Source organism: Microcebus murinus, chromosome 20 (assembly GCF_040939455.1).
Source record: "Microcebus murinus isolate Inina chromosome 20, M.murinus_Inina_mat1.0, whole genome shotgun sequence".
NCBI classification, from domain to species: Eukaryota; Metazoa; Chordata; class Mammalia; order Primates; family Cheirogaleidae; genus Microcebus; species Microcebus murinus.
Window position 1 is genome coordinate 11,157,124 of NC_134123.1, and position 21,285 is coordinate 11,178,408.

General features: G+C 39.1%; 1 protein-coding gene across 4 annotated transcripts in view; it reads left to right on the forward strand.

Moving 5' to 3' along the window:
• RSPRY1 (ring finger and SPRY domain containing 1) overlaps positions 1-18,607 on the forward strand; it is a 45,056-nt gene extending 26,449 nt beyond the window's left edge. For all 4 annotated transcript variants that reach the window (XM_075995662.1, XM_075995663.1, XM_012751431.3 and 1 more), the window contains 6 exons: positions 770-913; positions 5,533-5,644; positions 8,555-8,657; positions 9,011-9,163; positions 13,346-13,450; positions 17,076-18,607. In XM_075995662.1, the coding sequence (XP_075851777.1) occupies positions 770-913; positions 5,533-5,644; positions 8,555-8,657; positions 9,011-9,163; positions 13,346-13,450; positions 17,076-17,172 (714 nt within the window). In that variant the 3' untranslated portion in view covers positions 17,173-18,607. The remainder of the gene's footprint in view (positions 1-769; positions 914-5,532; positions 5,645-8,554; positions 8,658-9,010; positions 9,164-13,345; positions 13,451-17,075) is intronic.
• Positions 18,608-21,285: the final 2,678 nt, after the last annotated feature.

Genomic DNA, 21,285 nt, shown 5'->3' on the forward strand with positions numbered 1-21,285 from the left:
TACTCTTTTGTATCCTACATGGTACTACACCTATTGTGAGTATTATACTGTTTTTACTGACTGGTTTAAATAAATCTATTTTTAATGTCTGCCATTTTATTCAGCTAAAGATACAAAGACCAGTGTTTGACCAGAAGCCTTTTCTTTTTTTAATCCTTGCATAACCAATTGTCTTAGGTCTGGTGCTTCCCTTTCTCCCTGTTTGTTAGAAATGTTGCTGATTTTATGGGGAAGGTTGATGGAAGAGCTACTTAAGTACAGGAAGGTATCATAAGGCACCAGACATGTCAGGATTAAAGAACTGTTTGAAGAATGGGTACGATTCTTTGATCCTGTGTATTGCCAAATGCCTTATATAGTTTTCTGCTTTAGATTGTATTTCAGTACCTTGTCTTAAGTCCTCCTCTTCTCCATCAGGTTAAAGCAATGTTTACACATTTCTAAAAGGTTCTAATATGAAACCAAAGTACTATAAGTACTTAAAAATGAAGTCAGTGGCCTTTACTAATTCTTACTGCAGCCATCTTTGAGGTCTTCTAAGCTTAGCACCAACCCTGTTAGAACTCCCTGGAAATAAGACTATAAAATAGTCCTAGAGTGTACTTCATGTAGTTTAATACTTTTTGTCACTGAGGATGGACTGAGGAGGAAACAGTAGTCCACCAAAAGCTTTAATAAGGAAAAATACACTGAACCTTCCCAGTAGTCAGTTACCTTTGGTGGTCTTCAGGCACTGATGGTGTATTGTCATGCTCTTTGGTTTTGCCAGGCTCGCTGTGATGCTTCCTCTTTTGAAAGCGTGCGTTGCACCTTTTGTGTGGATGCAGGGGTGTGGTACTATGAAGTAACAGTGGTCACTTCTGGTGTCATGCAGATTGGCTGGGCCACTCGAGACAGCAAATTTCTCAATCATGTGAGTACCCTGAAGAACTGTGCAAATGGTGACAGCTGCAGTTTGCTTTTTTTTTCCCCTGATGGATGGGTGGAAGATACTTAGGTGTGCTTATTTTTCAAATAGATTGGCTCAATAATCTTTTCTTGGGCTGAACCACATGGTGCCAGATCCCCAACAGTGGTTTACTAAACTGATTGAGAAATAGGAAAACAAGTGAAATTACCCCTCAGCCGTTTTTTTTTCCTTGAGTTTTAAGTTCACATTAATTTTCCACCTAGAGGGTAGAAGGGTGCTTTGTCTTTGCAGGCTCTGCTCCAGCCACAGTTTTGGCTCAGTCCTTATATTCAAACTAGTCCTGATTGTTACCTTGAGTTTAAGTTTTAAGAACTTTGTAGTAATTCTCTTCCTTTCAAAAAGTACTAAATGCTGACTTAACTTCTCTCATTTGATTTTTACTTTGTAATTAGTTGGCATATTTGTTTTCAATGTTTAATATTTAGGCTGGGCAATGGTGGCTCACACCTATAATCTTAGCACTTCAGGAAGCTGACGTGGGAGGCTTGCTTGAGACCAGGAGTTCGATACCAGCCTAAGTAAGAGCTAGACCCCGTCTCTACTAAAAATAGAAAAATTAGCTGAGTGTGGTGGTACACACCTGTAGTCCCAGCTACTCAGGAGACTGAGGCAGGAGGATTGCTTGAGCCCAGGTGTTGGAGGTTGCAGTAAGCTATGATGACACCACTGTATCTAGCCTAGGCAACAGAGAAAGACCCTTTCTCAAAAAAACAAAAAAATAGCATTCATCTTTTGTTATAGAAAGCTATGATATAAAAGGGAAAATTAAACCCTAGAGTAAGCAGGATTGGGCTACCACTACCTGAGTTTGAGAGAAGTTGGAACTCCTCCCTTTCCAGCAGATATGATTTCTTGCCACTTTGTAAACCCTTCTAACACCTAGCCCAATTGGCTTTCTTCTGTTGGCCAAATTATAAGCTGTTTATAATTAATCCAATTTTGTTCAGGAATATTTTATGTTCATATGATATTTACCATTTGAGCTTGGAAAAGCCCTTTGGATTATTTTGTTAGTCTAAATAACAGTCCCCCATCCAATATGTAATGTCCTAGGATGGGTTTCAGAAGTGATCCACCTTTGTTTATGCCTGTCATAAGCATAGTTTTTTGTTGTTGCTTTAAGACAGGGTCTTGCTGTGTTCCCTCGGCTGGCTTCAAACCTCTGGGCTCAAGCCATCCTCCTGTCTCAGCCTCCCAAGTCACTGGGACTACAGACATGCACCACCATGCTAAGCTTATGAGCATAGTTTCAAAAGGACCCTTTCAATAAAGCTATATGGTACCCTGGAATTGTTCATGGTGTTTTACTAAAATTGCTAGGCTGGAGAGAGACAAATTGGAGGAAAAGGACAATGAAGCTGAATCATTTCATCTGCTACATGAAACTGTAATTTCTGCCATAATAGTTGCAGACCTTTGGCTTCTCAAGTTAAGCGGCTTAAAGTCTGTTTTCTTACCCTCCAAATCGCTTAAAGACTGTTGGTTTCCTCTAAAAACAAACATTTTTCTCTGATCTAAGTTTTAGTGGATTCCCTATTAGAAATTGATGAAGTCTAATATGTCTTTTCCCAAATAGAGGATTTTAATGATGTTGCCGAACTTACAATGTTGCTTCAAATGGGCATTGTTCTGCTGATTCTGAATCTTTTTGCCTATACAGACAGGGTGTGGTTTTATGGAATAAGTCATTCCTAGGGTACACCCAGTTTTAAAAGATTTGAAGTCTCTCTATAGTGCCTCTTATTTTAACTCTTACTGTTTAGGTTTCAGTTTTGAAAGGATGATCAAAGTGTTCGGCTCAGAGATAGATCATTAAAATGTGAAGCTTAAGGATAGTTCTTATTCAGGTCACCTACAGAATAGTTTGTCTTGTTGTGTTTTATATTTTTATGGAGCTTTGGGAAAAGCAAGTCTTAGGGATGTACTTTGACTTACCTAAAACAGCTTTTGCCTTTTCATGAGCATCTAGCATGTGACAGCTCTTTCACATATTCATCTCTAATCTTTTTGAGAGTTTGGAAAGCTATTATTCTCCCATTGAAAGATGAAGAAAATGAGGTTCAGAGAAATTAAGAACCTTGCCCAAAGCCACCTAGCCTCCAGCTGCTGGAGAAGGTTTCAAGCCCCAGTCAGGACAGTCCTTCTCCTGTTGAAGCGTCCAGCCTTGGAGAAATGACTCTGGCTGTATCTAACAGAAAAGGAATGACCTGGAAGCCTGTTTGGGGCAGGGGAGAGGGTGGAAGGCACAGGAGTGGCAAACTATTGAGGTGCTGTAAGACAAATTCAGGGTCAAGAGAGGAAGTACAACAGCCACTGTTTTAGGAGAATGATCTGAGCAGGATGCAGCCAACACTTTTACCATGAATTAGTCCTAACCATTCCTCTGCGTGGGGTCACTTACACCCTGCTGAGTATTTGTTGGGAGGGTACAGTTGGCCAAACCTGGATTATATCTTACCCCTCCACTTTGAGGAGGCAGAACATTACCTTTATTACATTCTCCATAACAGGAAGAGATTGGGGTGCTGTACAGCAGAAAAAAGGACAGTGTCCACCACATGGGGAAGAGACTCAAAATATTCCTGAATGACAAGCTATAGGTAGACTTTCTTTTGTTTGTTTTTAGCAATGTTTCCTAAGCCAAAATATACATGACCAGAAAACAGGCAGTTCAAAATAATCACTTCAAATACCAAACTAGCTGCTACCTTGTTCTCTCATTTATCTGTCCCAAAGGAAATGGAAGTTAATCATACTGGGAATGTTTTTGAGCTGAGAGAAGGTATAGCACATCTAGGTTGCTCTCTGAGATGTAAGCTTAAAGGGATTTTTAAAGTGCATTTCTGCTAGGCAGAGGCACCTACTTAGATCTATACAAGTTGGTCTGGGGTTATTGGAGTTCCCTCTTTATTCCACAGTGCCACTCTGTTGTGGAATTTATCCAGGCATCAAAGACATTACATAGCAAAGAATGTGTAATGAATCTGATCCTTAACAACTCTTGGTGGCTAGGAATCTTCTAGGAATATCTTTACAGTGTTCTGTCAAGGACTTCCTAGCTACACTGGAAATTGTAAGACAGAAAGAATTCTTGCCTTTTGCCTAGGCCCCAATATCCAAATTTTAGTGGTTTTTAAGTTTCTTATTTACTGACTTGTTCAGAATTTGAAAAAGGTAGCAAGGTGGTCTTTCTAGACTGGTGAATTTCTAAGGCAATCAAATGCAAGTTCATTTAATTTTTGAATAGTATGAATAGTGCGTATCAACAGCTATTTCAAAAGAGTCACTTTGAACAACATTCATCCAAATTCAATATATTGTAGTCCAAGAATTCAATATATTGTGAATGAGTTTCTCAGAACTTTTTCCCAGTCTGTCTGCTCCCTGCATTGTTTACACCATAGATAAGCAGGCCATCAGGACTGAGATCTTACTTGATTTTCGCCCACATTTTCAATTACTTTCTCCACTAAAGCTTTTTACCATTGATCCCTAAAGATAGCAGTTGTTGCATCTATTTTTTTATAAGCACTCAAAATAATTTCTTAAAAATCCCACCTACTCTTTTATTTTAACAATTTTGTGAAATAATTGAAAGGCAATAGGTAATAAAAGAAGAATTTGCCAAGAACTTGTATGGTGTTCAATTTGAGCTGATCTCAGAATAGCTTTTAGATGAGTGTCTACTTTTTTTATTTTTATTTTTTGAGACAGAATCTCACTGTTGCCCAGGCTAGAGTGCTATGGCATCAACCTAGCTCACAGCAACCTCAAACTCCTGGGCTCAACCAATCCTCCTGCCTCAGCCTCCCAAGTAGCTGAGACTATAGGCATGCGCCACCATGCCCGGCTAATTTTTTTATATATATATATTTTTTTAGTTGGCCAATTAATTTCTTTCTACTTTTAGTAGAGATGGGGTCTCGCTCTTGCTCAGGCTGGTCTTAAACTCCTGGGCTCAAATGATCTGCCCACCTGGGCCTCCCAGAGTGAAAGGATTACAGGCGTGAGCCACCATGCCTGGCCAAGTGTCTACTTTAACCTTTCTCTTGTATCCACTTTTGAAATCTCTGAACATTTGGGTGTTTTGAAGTCTACTACATTCAAGAAAGTTGTTTGCCTGGTCTGATCTTATACTGAAGTACAAGTGTACTGATCTTGGAATCAGAAGAATTTAGGTCGAAACTTGGCTCTACTTCTTTTAGAAATGTGTCTTTGGGCAAGCTGATTGACCTCTCTGAGCCTTTGTTTCCTCTTAAAATGGAGTATAATGCCACCAGCCTGATGGTGGTTAGTGAGAATTAAATGAATGAACAAATGCGAAAGTGCCTGGAACAAAGGAGGCACTTGGCAAATATTCGTTGGTGAAGTCATTATGTATTCACTTGGAATCCAGCCTCTAGATCGTAATTTTAGTTATCTTCCAAAAACCATAAGCTCTTGCTTCATGCAAAAGGCTTAGAATTCCAGTCATCTGGTTAATGGTCATAAAAGACACACTTTCTCTTCCAGATCAGAGCAGGCAGAGCTTTGCTAATCTTCCGGGCCTTGTCTCTCTCCAGGAAGGCTATGGCATTGGGGATGATGAATACTCCTGTGCATATGATGGCTGCCGGCAGCTGATTTGGTATAATGCCAGAAGTAAGCCTCACCTGCACCCGTGCTGGAAAGAAGGTATTCTTTCTTCATCACGACTTTATCAACAGGGTTCAGACATCTGGTTATTATGAGGCATTTATTATTTGGGTCCTTTAAATGTCTCAATGGAGGAAAATTAAATGTGAAAAGGGACGTTAGCCTTTGTAGTAGCAGTGCCATGGATATGAGTAGCATTCTCCTGATAAATTCACCTCTGATGGAGTCCTTCCTGAAGCAAAAACATTTCATTTATTTATTTATTTATTTATTTTGAGACAGAATCTCACTTTGTTGCCCAGGCTAGAATGAATGCTGTGGCGTTAGCCTAGCTCACAGCAACCCCAAACTCCTGGGCTCAAGCAATCCTCCTGCCTCAGCCTCCCAAGTGGCCGGGACTACAGGCATGCACCACCATGCCCGGCTAACTTTTTCTCTATATATTAGTTGGCCAATTAATTTCTTTCAATTTATAGTAGAGACAGGGTCTCGCTCTTGCTCAGGCTGGTTTCGAACTCCTGACCTCGAGCAATCCGCCCGCCTTGGCCTCCCAGAATGCTAAAGATTATAGGCGTGAGCCACTGTGCCTGGCCAGAAAAAACATTTCAGAATATAAAATTCTTCAATTAGTGGGAAAATGATACTGTGAATTCTAGTTTCCTCTTTTTGTCTATGTTTTGAATCAAAGCAGCCATGGAGGTCTCAGGGACACTGGAATTGTAGCAACACTAGCATGAAGATATTTTCAGAGGCAAGGTGGCTGTGGAATAGGCAGTATTTATTGGCCATGCTCTGAGAAAGTAGGGTCATGATAGCAGAGGGAACCTCTGGAAGGATTTTATTCCCAGCATCCCCCTAGATAAAAAAATACAACCAGCTCTTTCTCCAAGCATCCCTCCCTTGTTTTCGTACCCCATCCAGCTTTATGGATATAAACTGAAGTTTTAGGAATGCTACGGAGGCAGGAATTTGACTACCCCCATGTGGAGACAGCTCCATTTGATTAAACTGATAGTGTGGGAAAGAGGGAGAAAAAATCTGAAAAGCCATCATTTAACAAAGCATAAGATAGAGGCACAGTTTTCAAAAACTATGTAGGTTTTTTGTTTGTTTGTTTCTTTGTGTTTTGGGGGGTTTTTTGTTGTTGTTTTTGAGAGAGAGTCTCACTTCCACCCTGGGTAGAGTTCAGTGGCATCAGCCTAACTCACTACAACCTCAAATTCCTGGGCTCAAGTGATCCTCCTGCCTTAGCCTCTTGAGTAGTTGAGACTATAAGCATCATGCCTGGCTAATTTTTTCTAGTTCTGGTAGAGACGGGGTCTTGTTCTTGTTCAGGCTGGTCTCCCACCTCGGCCTCCCAGAGTGCTAGGATTATAGCTGTGAGCCACCACACCCAGCCTCTAGTTTATTTCTTAATAAGAATTTTAAAAATGATTACTGAAGCAATATGTTTATTATAAACATTTTAAAAATAGAAAAAGACCGGATTGCTCAAGGTCAGGAGTTCAAAACCAGCCTGAGCAAGAGCGAGACCCCGTCTCTACTATAAATAGAAAGAAATTAATTGGCCAACTGATATATATATAAAAAATTAGCCGGGCATGGTGGCGCATGCCTGTAGTCCCAGCTACCCGGGAGGCTGAGGCAGAAGGATCACTTGAGCCCAGGAGTTTGAGGTTGCTGTGAGCTAGGCTGACGCCACGGCACTCACTCTAGCCTGGGCAACAAGGCGAGACTCTGTCTCAAAAAAAAAAAAAAAAATAGAAAAAGACCAAAATGAATAAACTAAAAATTCCCTGTAATGTCTCTATCCAGAAATTATTTTAAAATACTTAAGTTTAGTTTATATATTTTTTGTTGCTGTTATACTTAATACCTTGGACAGCTTTCCATGTTATCAAATGATAGTACTTTTAGTTGTACCCCAATATTCTATTATAATTTTACTATGTTTATTAATGCCTCATTGTTGAACATTAACATTTTTGCCTTTTAAAATTATTATCATAGCCGGGCATGGTGGCTCACGCCTGTAATCCTAATAAGGCCAAGGCAGGAGGATCCCTTTGAGCTCAGGAGTTCGAGACCAGCCTGAGCAAGAGCGAGACCCCGTCTCTACTAAAAATAGAAAGAAATTAATTGGTCAACTAAAAATATATAGAAAAATTAGCCAGGCATGGTGGCCCATGCCTGTAGTCCCAGCTACTCAGGAGGCTCAGGCAGGAGTATCACCTGAGCCTAGGAGTTTGAGGTTGTGAGCTGTGATGACGCCACAGCACTCTACCCAGGGCAACAGAATGAGACTCTGTCTCAAAAAAATATATAAAAATTATTATTATAAACCATTCTGGTTTTCTCAAGATAAATTCTTAGAAGTGAAACTTTTCTGATAAGGGGGATACATAATTTCAAAGTTTTTGCTATATATTGCCAGATTTTCTTCTACCAGCATTTGTGTCCATTTTTCTTGTAATATGTGTAATGTAATTTGTTTATGTTATCTTTAAAAAGCAAAAACTAAAATCTCACTGTTTTACTTGATGAGTAAAGATGAATGCTTTTTTGTTAAAAAACAGGTTTTGGGGTAGTTATCTAGGAAAGTTATAAATCTCACCAGAGAGGCAAATAAGCACATGATTTTGACCTTACCATATTTCATTGATTGCAGAATGCACATGTTTTTTCTAGATTTTAACATTTTTGAAATTTGGGTGTATCTTATAATTGATAGCTTGTCATAGTTTAATTGGCAGCATTTTTTGCTAAATGGTAAATTAAAATATTAATATGTAAGGGTGAGATCTGTTGCAGAGGAAACAAAAAAGATGAACATGCTGAATACATGGCTAAAGATGCAAACTTAATACAGTGCTTTTGAAACCCTTGAGAAACTTAGCAGAATCCTGGTAGTACACCATTATCCTAACAGTGCTTCACTTTGTCCTCTAGGAGACACAGTAGGATTTCTGTTAGACTTGAATGAAAAGCAAATGATCTTCTTTTTAAATGGCAACCAGCTGCCTCCTGAGAAGCAAGTCTTTTCATCTACTGTGTAAGTAGCTCTTCTCAGTCAAAATCCGAGTAGCTGCATGAAATGTGCTTTTCTCCGGGGGGGGGGGGATCTTTGTCCATTTATGTAGGCAGTTATGATGGGACATTAATTTATTTCAAGTCATTGGAGACCCATTTGATCAGAGTAAAACTATCCCAAAGTTTGATATGGAAGATAAGGACAAGATAGTCTGTCGTTCACAACCTGTCTAGGGTAATAAACAAAATCTGTCACCCTTTCTTTCTGATAGGGTGAGACTGACTCATCCTGACTTTCTGAAAACTGCTCTGTGTATAAACTTTACTTTGTTTTTTATCAATTCTAATGACCTCTGTACTCACTTTTATTTGTAGATCTGGATTTTTTGCTGCAGCTAGTTTCATGTCATATCAACAATGCGAATTCAATTTTGGAGCAAAACCATTCAAATATCCACCATCTATGAAATTTAGCACTTTTAATGACTACGCCTTCCTAACAGCTGAAGAAAAAATCATTTTACCAAGGTAAGGAACATGCCTGGGCTATCTCCAGACTTTCACATGCATCTCATAAGAAACTAAAATAATTTATAATAGGCTTCTTTTCAACTTTTAACAAATAATTTTGAAAACCTGAGTAAAATGGATGATTTTCTAAGAAATATAAATTACTAGGGCAGATCCCAAAAGAGATATATACAAACCAATTAATATTAAGAGCTACACCCTCCAAAAGCACCAGTCCCCAAAAGCACCAGGCCCAGGTGATTTCAGACCCAGGGATTCCCTACCTAATCTTTAAGTAATCGATAACTTTATTGTTATTTAAAATGTTACAGAAATCAGAAAGAAAGAAGTAACGCTTCTAGATTATTTTATGAGCAACGAGCCAAATAACATTGATATAAAAATCAGAAAAAGGCCAGGCGCAGTGGCTCACGCCTGTAATCCTAGCACTCTTTGAGGCCAAGGCAGTTGATTCATTTGAGCTCAGGAGTTCGAGACCAGCCTGAGCAAGAGTGAGACCCCATCTCTACCAAAAATAGAAAACATTTGCCAGGCATGGTGGCGCATGCCTGTAGTCCCAGCTACTCGGGAGGCTGAGACAGAAGGATTGCTTGAGCCCAGGAGTTTGTGATTACTGTGAGCTAGACTGAAACCACAGCACTCTAGCCAAGGCAACAGAGTAAGACCCTGTCTCAAAAAAAAATCAGAAAAATATAACATATGCACACACAAAAACTGCAGACTAATTTCACTTGAATGTCAGTGTAAAATTTCTAAATATTAGGAAATCAAGTTCATCGTTTAACAAACTTAGGTTTATTAAAACAGACTTCTTGTTGGGTTTTAGCTTCATGGCAAAGATGCCAACACTGTTCCACAACCATTAGGACAGTGAATGCTATCTTGGATAAAATTTCACAGCCCTTATTTAACAAAAACTATAATTGGCATTAATTATCTTATCAGATGAATGCTTGCTTTTCTTCCTAGCGAGATGAATGTAGTCTGTTCCTCAAGCTGGAAAAATACTACAGCTGCTTCCTGGTAATTACTTCAAGTTGAAGCTTGTTTCGTGATGTGAGCCAAAGTTTATCATTTTTTAACAGAGCAGCTGCCTGGGCCTTTGTAAGGAAGGGTATTCCTGTTAATAATGCCACATGTCTTATATCAGTAAGAGAGACTGTCTCAACAATGAAGGGAACCATACTGGCCATGGCATAGCTAATATCAGACCATTACACCCCTGAAGGTATCTAGAACGTAATGAATCCTATTTTGGCTCAAAAAGCAGATCTGCAAGCAGCCCTTTGGGCTGTACTTTACCTTGGATGTGCTGTCTCAGTTCATCAGTTTCCAGATGAACTAGAAACCATCAGCCACAGTGATAGCATCATTGTGTGCAGCAGTAGAGCCTCAGCAAGATCCCAGGAACAGAGAGGTCACTTATATCCCAGCTCAGGGGTCTGAGGCTTGTTTCTAGAACTTCCATTCAGCTTCTCTTGGTGCTTGACAGAGATTCTGAACTTTAAATTCCTCTTGGTGAAAGTCTGAGGTGACACCTCTCTCATCCGTCATACCCTGTTCCTTTTTATCTAATCTGCCTTTTTCTTGGATGAGGCCCACAAATAAATCTGTCTTTTCATGTATACCCAAAAGGCACAATTGATCCACCAAGAGTTCCCCTGGATACTGGCCTTCATTAAAACTGCATCAGCATTTACCTAACTGCCCCTGCAGAATTAAACTTTCCAAAACTTAGATAGTAATGGACATCAACTGTTGAAAAGTCTCCTTTTATGGGCACCTTATACATACTCTCTTGGTGACCAGGTATATAAATTTGGAACCCAAATTTCATCCTGTCTTGAATAAGAGTAGCAGAATTACACGCTAAGTCAATCTTGTGCTTTCTAGACTTTGTTTTCTCTGACAGTAACAAGAAGATAGGAGTCGTCAGGAGCTTAATTAAGTGGCCACCTAATGTCAACCTCCTGCTGGTACCGTGCTCCTTAACATTCCAATTGCACTTAATAACAAATTGTGGCATTAAGTGTGAACTGCCTAAGACCATTTTCTTTTCTTTTTTAATTTTTATTTTTTAAAGACAGGGTCCTGTTCTGTTTCCCAGCTGGAGTGCAGTGGTGTGATCATAGCTCACTGTAACCTCAAGCTCTGGGCTCAGGTGATCCTCCCACCTCAGCCTCCCCAATAGCTAGAATTACACATGTGCACCATCATGCCCAGCTAATATTTTTATTTTTTGTAAAAACAGCATCTCATTATGTTGCCCAGGCTGGTCTCAAACCCACCTCAGCCTCCCAAAGCACTGGGACTACAGGCATGAGGCATTATACCTGGCCCCCTAAGACCATTTTCTATGCTATTAATATTTTCAACCTATGTTTCAAAAACATATTTAGTGATACTTTTATTAAACTCATTGGAATAGTATTCCTTTCTGCCTTCAGAATAGGAGATCATGACCCTGTTACTACTACCTCGGATTTTGTCAGTAGCTTTGTATTATATATATTTTCTGTCTCATTCTTCTCCTTCCATTCACTCTTTTTTAGCTTTTTTATTATGGAAAATTTCAGATACATACAAAAGAAAAAGAACGGTACAGTGAAGCACCATATACCCACTTCAGCTACAGCATCACCCACTCAGCCACTGCTTCTCCTACAGTCTTCCCTCATCTTTTTTAGTAGCCCCTTCATCATTCTAGTTTCCCTGTTAATCCTAGAGTATCCTTGACACTTTACTTTCTGCCATTCCTACATCTGATCCTTCAGCAAGTCCTGTGGGCTGCACCATTGAAATATAGTACAAATTCAGCTACTACTTTTCACCCTCACTGTTGCCACTGTGGTCCAAGCTTCCATTTCCCACCAATACTATTTTTGCCCTGCCCTCAACTGGTCTCCCTATTCCTACCTTTGACCTGCTTCAGTCTATTCAACACAGCCTCCAGAATGATTTTGTTACAACATAAGTCAGATTATGCACTTCTCTAGTCGAAAGACATAAGTGGCTTCCCATTTCACTTAAGGGGAAAGCCTAAACCCCTACACTGACCTACCTACCAGGCCCTACGCAGTTTGTCCTGTCCTTTACCCACATTACTTTTCTGACATTATCTCCTACATGCTCCCATTTGCACTTGCCCCTTCAACTACCCTGGCCTTCTTGCTGCTCCTGAAATGTCCTGGGCCTATTATAGCCTCAGGGCCTTTGCACTTGCTGTTCCTGCTCCCTAGAAAGGTCTCTCCAGAGATCCTCGAGGCTCACAACCTTAACGTGTTTACTTAAACATCACCCTAGTGAGAACTTCCCTGGCCACCATATTTTAAATTGTAGCCCTCTACCTGTCACACACAAACTTCTCGTCCTTCTTCCTGCTTTATTTTTTCTTTATATTATTCCTCTACTTAACATTCTGTATATTTTGCTTACTTACCTTATTTCTGTCTTTCCCCACTAGAGTATAAGCTCTCTGAAGGCAGGGATTCTTTTTAGTCCTCTGTTCACTGCTAAATCTACAGGGCTTGGAACAGTGCCTAGCACACAGTAAGCCCTGAGAGAATTGAATGAATGTTTCATATTTCCCTTGCCCATCCATCAGGGCTATACCTTCAGCAAAGCAGTTCTGCCTGCCAGTTTTTCCATTCCATGCTGAGTGAAAGTGTGATGGAAGGGTTCTAACTTGAGGTGTCTGAACTTGCAGGGAGTTTACAATGGACTATCATAAACCCCTTGAAATTATATAAAAACTTCTGTGTTGTGTTTTTCTTGAGAAAGCCTTTATGCATTTCATCAAACTCTCAGACATGTGACTTAAAGGTAGAAATTTGCTGGCTGGCAAAATTTTAAAAAGCACTGGACTTAGACCCAAACAATTTAGATTTGATTCCTGACTCTGTTTACCTTACGCAAATCATTTCCTCAAACTTTAATTTCTTTGTAAAATAGGAATGACCTTGCGTCCTTCATTCCCTACTTCAGGAAATCATTGTAAGATTGTAAGAATCATTGTAATCATTATAAATCATTGTAAGATTGAAATGAAATATACTGAACAGTGCTGAAGGAATACCACTCACATTCACAGAGCATTCTCAAAGCATTCCGTTCGCATCACTGCTGATAGGCCCCATTTACTTATTGACAAATGGATTTCAAACTGCTTTTTCTACTTAGGCACAGGCGTCTTGCTCTGTTGAAGCAAGTCAGTATCCGAGAAAACTGCTGCTCCCTTTGTTGTGATGAGGTGGCAGACACACAGTTGAAGCCATGTGGACACAGGTAAGTGTGTGTTTGATTGTTTTCCTCTTTTGTATATTATATTAGGCAAAGTTACATCCTATTCTTGAACCATTTTTATAGTATTAGTAGTTCCTAGTATTACTAGCTGTTCATCAAGGTTTATTATGTCCAAAATGAGCTGAATGAAGCATTAGAGTTTGCCAGGTAGTACCTGACTATCTCCCAGAAAGTACCTGAAATAGAAGCAGCTACTTGATTTGGAAGACTTTTATTTTTGTTTCATTTTGTTTATTTAGTACTATACTTTTCATACAATTTTGGCTAAACAAAATGTAACAGGTTTAATGCTATTTATGAGTGTCTTGAGCAACCCCTTTTAGCTTTAGAGCTTCCTCACTTACTTCTTATTTACAATCAACCATTGAGAAGGCAGCAACCTCCATTGGTATCTAACTGAATTTCAGTTTTATGCAGTGATCTCAGAGGGCACCCTGGATCCTACATAACAGAGAGAGAGGCAAGAGCAGCAGGCTAAGGTGGTCCCCAAGAAAGCCATCCCAGCTAAGTTTAGAAAGGGAGAGGAGTTGGGCAACATGGTCCTGGCCAGTCCATGTGTGCCGATTGTATATGAGCAACCTATGCTGATATTACAGGCCAGCTACCTATAATTCAGCACATTCCATAACCTGCCTTGCTCTTATTTTTGATAAAGCTTTAGCCACCTGGTTCTGCAAGGGATCCAGAGCCTGCAGTGATGGACCCAGTTTGTCTCTCCAGGAGTGACTCAGTCTGGACCCCTGCTTCTGCCTCTGTGCATTTGTTTTCTTTTGAAATGGGTTGTTATCTAATTGGCTGTTAAGGGAAGTACATGCAGTGTATCTCATATCACCCTTAGCCATATCAGTCTCTCTTCTGATCGAGAGGCACAGTGACTCCTGCTGGATTTGTCCTCCCTATCAATTCTGTAGCAGAAAATTTCTCAGTTTGAGCACATTTAGAGGTTTTAGTTATGAGGGCCTCACAGGCAAATACAGAGTTTAAAGGTTTGATCTCTTGATGTACTTTTTGATCTTTGTTTCTGTAAGAATGTTAAGATCCCAACAGCGGCATCTGGTCTTACTCATCTTTGAGCTCTCTGGCCCTTCCCTGTGGTTTTGCACACAATAAGGGCTCATTAATGAGAGCAGAAATGGAAAACCTTAATTAAGTATGATCATAGTCTCCATAATAGATACATATCCAAAACAGATTTGGAAGAAGACATTAAAAGAATTACAGGCAAATTTAGCTCACCTTTAGCAACAACAATTTTAAAAGGATGGTATATAGAGAGAGGAAATCTGCATAAAATGGATTATAAGAGCCTACCCCTAGAAGAGATTGAAAATCTAACCATTCCTTTTACCATGGAAGAAACTGAGATGGTTATCAAAGCTACCTTTGCTTTCTCTCCTAAAAATACTAAGCCTAGAAATTTCACAGGCAGATTCTTCACTACTTTCAGGGAATAGGTACCCCAATTCTATTTAAACTTCTCCAAACCATACAAAAAATAGGAAAACCACAATATTATTTTTACAAAACCTGCTTGGTAATCACACCAAAAGCCAATAAAACATAGAAAAAAGGAAAAGCTATATTTTTTACTTATGAGTATAAATCTAAAAATCTTAAAATATTAGCAAACAAAACCCAACAATAGAACCTGAGGGGCTTATCTCAGGAATGCAAGGGTGGTACAGTGTAGGAAATCTATTAATATATAATTTACTCAAATAGGCTGGGGTGGAAGAAGGGCAGTCATCACTTTTCTCCAAGAATGCTGAAAAGGCATTTGTTAAAATTCAATATCTGTTTTTAATGGATGAAATACTACAAAACAGAAATGGATGGAGGGAAGAAAACGGTATTAGATGGGAATGGATGGATACTTCCTTAACAATATTAATAACATATATTTCAACCTAGGTCAGGCGTGGTGGCTCACACCTGTAATCCTAGCACTCTGGGAGGCCGAGGCGGGCGGATTGCTCAAGGTTGGAAGTTCGAAACCAGCCTGAGTGAGACCCCGTCTCTACTAAAAATAGAAAGAAATTAATTGACCAACTAAAAATATATATACAAAAGAAAAAAATTAGCCGGGCATGGTGGCGCATGCCTGTAGTCCCTGCTACTCAGAAGGCTGAGGCAGCAGGATCGCTTGAGCCCAGGAGATTGCGGTTGCTGTGAGCTAGGCTGACGCCACGGCACTCATTCTAGCCTGGGCAAAAAAGTGAGACTCTGTCTCAAAAAAAAAAACAACATATATCTCAACCAAATGCTAGCATCTATTTAATGGTTATGCGCAGGATCACAGCAAAAGATGTTGGGGTAAAGACAAGGATACCTGCTGTCACCAAAATATACAAAAATCGGTAGCTCTTCTAGCTATACGTGTAAATAGCAGCCAATTAGAACATATAATTCAAGACCCCTTCTACAGTTGTTTTAAATAAAAAACAAGCTATTGAAGAATATATACAAAGATATATGTGGAGCCTATATGAAGAAAACTTTCATTTTTTATTTTTATTTTTTGAGAAAGAGTCTCACTTTGTTGCCCAGGCTAGAGTGAGTACCATGGCATCAGCTTAGCTCACAGCAACCTTAAACTCCTAGGCCCAAGCGATCCTACTGTCTCAGCCTCCCCAGTAGCTAGGACTACAGGCATGCGCCACCATGCCCAGCTAATTTTTTCTATATATTTTTAGTAGGCCAATTAATTTCTTTCTGTTTTAGTAGAGACAATGTCTCGCTCTTGCTCAGGCTGGTTTCGAACTCCTGACCTTGAGCGATCCACCTGCCTCAGCCTCCCAGAGTGCTAGGATTACAGGTGTGAGCCACCGACCGCACCCGGCTTTGAAGAAAACTTTTAATCATGGAATGTAATAGAAAACTTGAATAAATGAATCTGTTATTGGATAGGAAGACCTCTTGGTATTGTAAAAGTGACAGTTTTCTCTAAACTCTAGTTTGATCCACATAAAAGTGGGGTGATTTCCTCTCCACCCCTGAACTAGACATGCTAATTTAAAAGTTTGAGGCAAGAAAATTCTGAAAAATACGAGTTATAGAGAGTCCTACCATATCCTAAAATATATTAAATGTTAATAGTTTGGTCCCAGTACTATATGACAGGAATGACAATGGAACAGACTAGAAGCCCAGAAATAAAATTTAACTAAAAATGAAAATTTAATAATGAAAATTATTAAATGATATGAAAATAAGTGAAAATTTAATATATCATAAAAGCATTGAGTCAAATCTGGTGAAAGATGGACTATTTGGTAAGTGATTCTGGGACAATGGCTAGCTGTCTGGGAAAAAATAGCATTGTATCCCTACGTACATACACACATCCGTATGTATATCCTATATACATATAGATTTTCTGGAAGAATACAAATGAACATTTTACTTGTTCCTCAGAGGAAAGAAGATTGAGGATTAGAAATAGGAGGAAGATATATTTTTTATTTATATATTTACTTCATTTTTTTTAACCATGTATAATTATTACCCTTTCAATTAATGTGTTAACGTTTTAAATTTAGTTGGCAAGTAGTCAGAATTTGACCTTTTGAAGCATTAACTTGATTGGCTTTTATGTGTTTCTCCTCAGTGACCTGTGCATGGATTGTGCCTTGCAGCTGGAGACCTGCCCATTGTGTCGTAAAGAAATAGTGTCTAGAGTCAGACAGATTTCTCATATTTCATGACACATGTGAAGAGGCATCATGGACTTATTTCTACTCAATTCCAGCCAATGTTGAAAAGAAAAACAAAGAAAGAAACCATCTCTAATCAGTTGTATGCACATTGAAACTTATAGCCATGGCCAGATTTTATGCTAAAAATGGTAGTTTGACAAAGACAAAATTCTCTTAGAATCTAATCCAACTTGCCAGCCCTGAGAAATTCCTTTTAAGGCCAAGGAAAGCTGAATGCCAGCAGCCAGGCCTGTGGTACTTCCATGAAAAACAGTAGGAGACCGTGCCCTCCTGAATGCTGAAACCACGCTGGAATTCTCCATGTTGGTTCATTTGATTGTTTTAACACAGGATGTTTTGTGTCATATTCTAAAGTTTTTATTTGGGGCAGAAGTCTTTGTGGAAAAGTAAATGACAGTGTTTCTGGGTTAAGCATAACTCCCCACTGGTCAGAGAGACACCAGTACGTTAAGCATGGATATTGTACTGCAAGACTTGAATCAATAAACTTAGAATCACACAGGTCAGTACTACAAGCAACATGGAGAACCTGAAAGAAGGTGCACAGACTGTAGAAAAAAACCCAAATTTTTTGATATTTCTGTGATTCCAAAGAACATTCTAGTTTTTTTTTTAACTTCAGAAAATTGGTAGTATTTTCACATTCATGGTGTTTTTATCCAATTTCAGTACCCACATTTTGTGAGGAAAAACCTGTTTTACCAATGCAGGAGGAATTCATAAATTACAATGTTAGACTGGAGAAAATTGGTATTTAGGGTATTTTTAAGGTACCATCAAATCAGGTTTTTTGTTTAAAAAAATTTTTTTAATCAGTATTGTTTTGGAAGTAATATACTTTGAAACTCTTGAATTAATAGTCTCTAAAACTCTAGAGGACAGTCTGAGAACACGTATTCCTATTGTTTAAAATAAATACATGTTTTTGAATAGTAAATTCAATCATGAATTGTGACTATGTCTTCATCAAAAGTGTTAATCCCTCTCAGGGTCTCTGGTGAAGACCTTCAAGAGTTTGGTTTTTTCTCCCAGAAAATTGGAAGGTAGAATTGTAAATTCATAGAACTTATTTTATAATGGTGTACCTCAGCAGCTGCCTTTCAATTTATGCCAAGTCCTTACAGAGTTTATACTTGAATAGTAAATATGTCTTCTGAGTTTTACAGTGTCTTAAGCTCAATGCACATTTTTTTCTTCCTTTCCCACCCTTTCTTGTTTGTAGTTCATTAAACCTGTCCTATTACAGAGCTGATTTCCTTACTGGCTGTACATGTTGGGTGCTGGATTTTCTCCCATGTCTTTGGTCTTCCATAAATCCAAAAATATATATAAATATATAGAGAGATATGTCCTCTTCTTTAGCTTGTGGTGAATACAGTAATTTGCATTGAAGAATAAAACATCTGTTGCCTTTTTTGACTAAGATCTCACAGCTTTCATTGATGCCTGCTACTAAGATTCCAAGACATTATACTCTCAAATTTTACGGGCTACTTTTCAGGGTATAAGAAAATCAAGTATTAGAATTAAGAAGAAAGTTAATCACTTATTTATCCAGCAAATTTTTATTTGTGCAGGGCATTGTGCCTATGTGGTGTACAAAACATCTGTTTGTGGAGCATGGGTCTGGTAGTGGGGAGAAGACAATATATTTGTGCTCGTTGTAACAAATTGTTAGTGCCCTGAAGGAAAAGAATAGGTTCCTAGAGAGAATGAGCATACTAGTTTAGATGGGTGGGGGATGGGGGGTGTCAGAGGAAACTTCACTGAGGAAGTGACATTAATAAAACTTAAAGGAGGAAGTAGGAAAGTAGCACATAGCCAGGGAGAGAGACTGAGGACAAGCTTCTAGGATCCGTTAGCTAGGTGAACATTACAGCCAAAGACCATAAGTAAGGAGGAAAGGAGCTCAGTGGGCTTTGGGACCTGATGGAAGGCCCCTATAACTAGTAAAATAAGAAGCAAGTGGCTTAAAATAATATGCTTCAGTGCTGGGGAGGTCAAGGGACTGCTCATGAAGGTCATGTTAAGGATTTTGTATTTTATACTAAATGCAGTAGAAAGCCAAAGGAGTTTAGGCATAGAAGTAAGTACCTTGATAAATAATTCTAAAAAATGGCTCTGGCTTCCATTTGGAGAATGGAATGGAGGGATGGAGTGGGGATAGAGGATAAGCAAAAAATGGAAATAGACCAGTAAGGAAACTTTGAAGTAGTCCAGCTGAGAGGTGAAGGTGGTCTTTAAATTCAGTAAAGATTAAGAAAAATAGATGGAATCAATAGATAATCTGCCAGTTGTCAAAGGGATGCAGGAGCCTAACAACTTTCTAAAAACCTACCTTTGAACTTTATTCCTAAAATGATTCACTTTACCAATTCTTTTTTTTTTGAAACAGTCTTGCTTTGTCATCCTGGCTGGAGTACAGTAGTGCCATTTTAAGTCACTGCAACCTCAAACTCCTGGGCTCCTCCTACCTCAGCCTCCCAAGTAGCTGGGACTATAGGCCTGCACTGCCATGCCCAGCTGATATCCCTATTGTTTTGTAGAGATGGGGTCTCACTCTTGCTTAGGCTGGTCTCAAACTCCTGAGCTCAAATCATCCTCTCGCCCTGGTCTACTTTTGCACTTCTTAACTTCCAAACTATAAAACAAAAAGACTTCAATATTAAAATTATTAAATCACCCAGGATGGAAGTAGAGTTGTAGTCATGGAGCTACTTCAAAGGGAAAGACGTGCTCCCCATAAAAGAAAAAAGTAAGGGTTAGCAAGATATGTGGAAGACAGTAAATAGTACATCCATATTCTGTACAGAATTATAATCATTTTAAGAAAAATTAAAAGCTAGACTTTCACTGCTAATAGGTTGTTACCAGGGAAAAACAAAAAATAATGGCATTTTCCCACTGATTACATTGGGGAAATGCAGGATTCCAGCCAAAAAAGTTTTTCTAGTGAATTGCCACCTTTTTGAATGATTTAGAGCAGGAGAAAGTCACAGTGCCAGGAAATGATTCAATCACAGAAATAGAAACAATTTCACCAGCAGAAAATTACTTTTCCATGAGTTTCAACCATCTTGACTATGTACCATGAAAACAAACTCCACCTAAGAGCAGCTCTTTCCAAGATTGCCCATCATTCATCTTTTACTATTTATTCACTCAGAAAAAAATTTTTTCTCTTTTTTGTAGAGTAGGGGGTCTTGCTGTGTTGCTCAGGCTGGTCTCAAACTCCTGGCCTCAAGCAATCCTTCTGCCTAGGCCTCCCAAAGTGCTATGATTATATATGCATGAGCCACCATGCCCCACTTCACTTAGATTAATTCGTAATGCTAATCCACAAAGGATTTAGAAAATTATTAATGGAAAACCATCATTTAGTATATTCAAGTCAATTTTTTTTAAGTTTTCTACAAGTGGGAAAATTTTCTTTTTTTTTTTTTTTGAGACAGGAGTCTTGCTTTGTTGCCCAGGCTAGAGTGAGTGCCGTGCATCAGCCTAGCTCACAGCAACCTCAGACTCCTGGGCTCAAGCAATCCTGCTGCCTCAGCCTCCCAAGTAGTTGGGACTACAGGCATGCACCACCATGCCCGGCTAATTTTTTCTATATATATTACTTGGCCAATTAATTTCTTTCTATTTATAGTAGAGACAGGGTCTCGCTCTTGCTCAGGGTGGTTTCAAACTCCTGACCTCGAGCAATCCGCCTGCCTCAGCCTCCAGAGTGCTAGGATTACAGGCGTGAGCCACCGCGCCTAGCCTACCATTCTATTTTCAACAGAAAACATCATGTTGTGATTTCTAGGAGTGTGGTTTAACAACCCAGGGATTAGGGACTTATAGCATGATGGTTGAAATAGGCTCTTTGGAGTAGGACTAGACCTAGGTGTCACTAAGCCTTGGTTTCCTAGTCTGTAAAATGAAGATAATACCTATCTCATAGCAGTTTTTTTCTCAGCTTCAAATATTTGAAAATGAGAGAATGTATTTATAAATGTTTAGCACAGTATCTGGCACATGCCTCATTAAGTAGGTACCTATTTTATCCCCATTTGATCCTTGAGCCAGGTCCTGAAACTGAGTAAACTGATTAAAATTTGG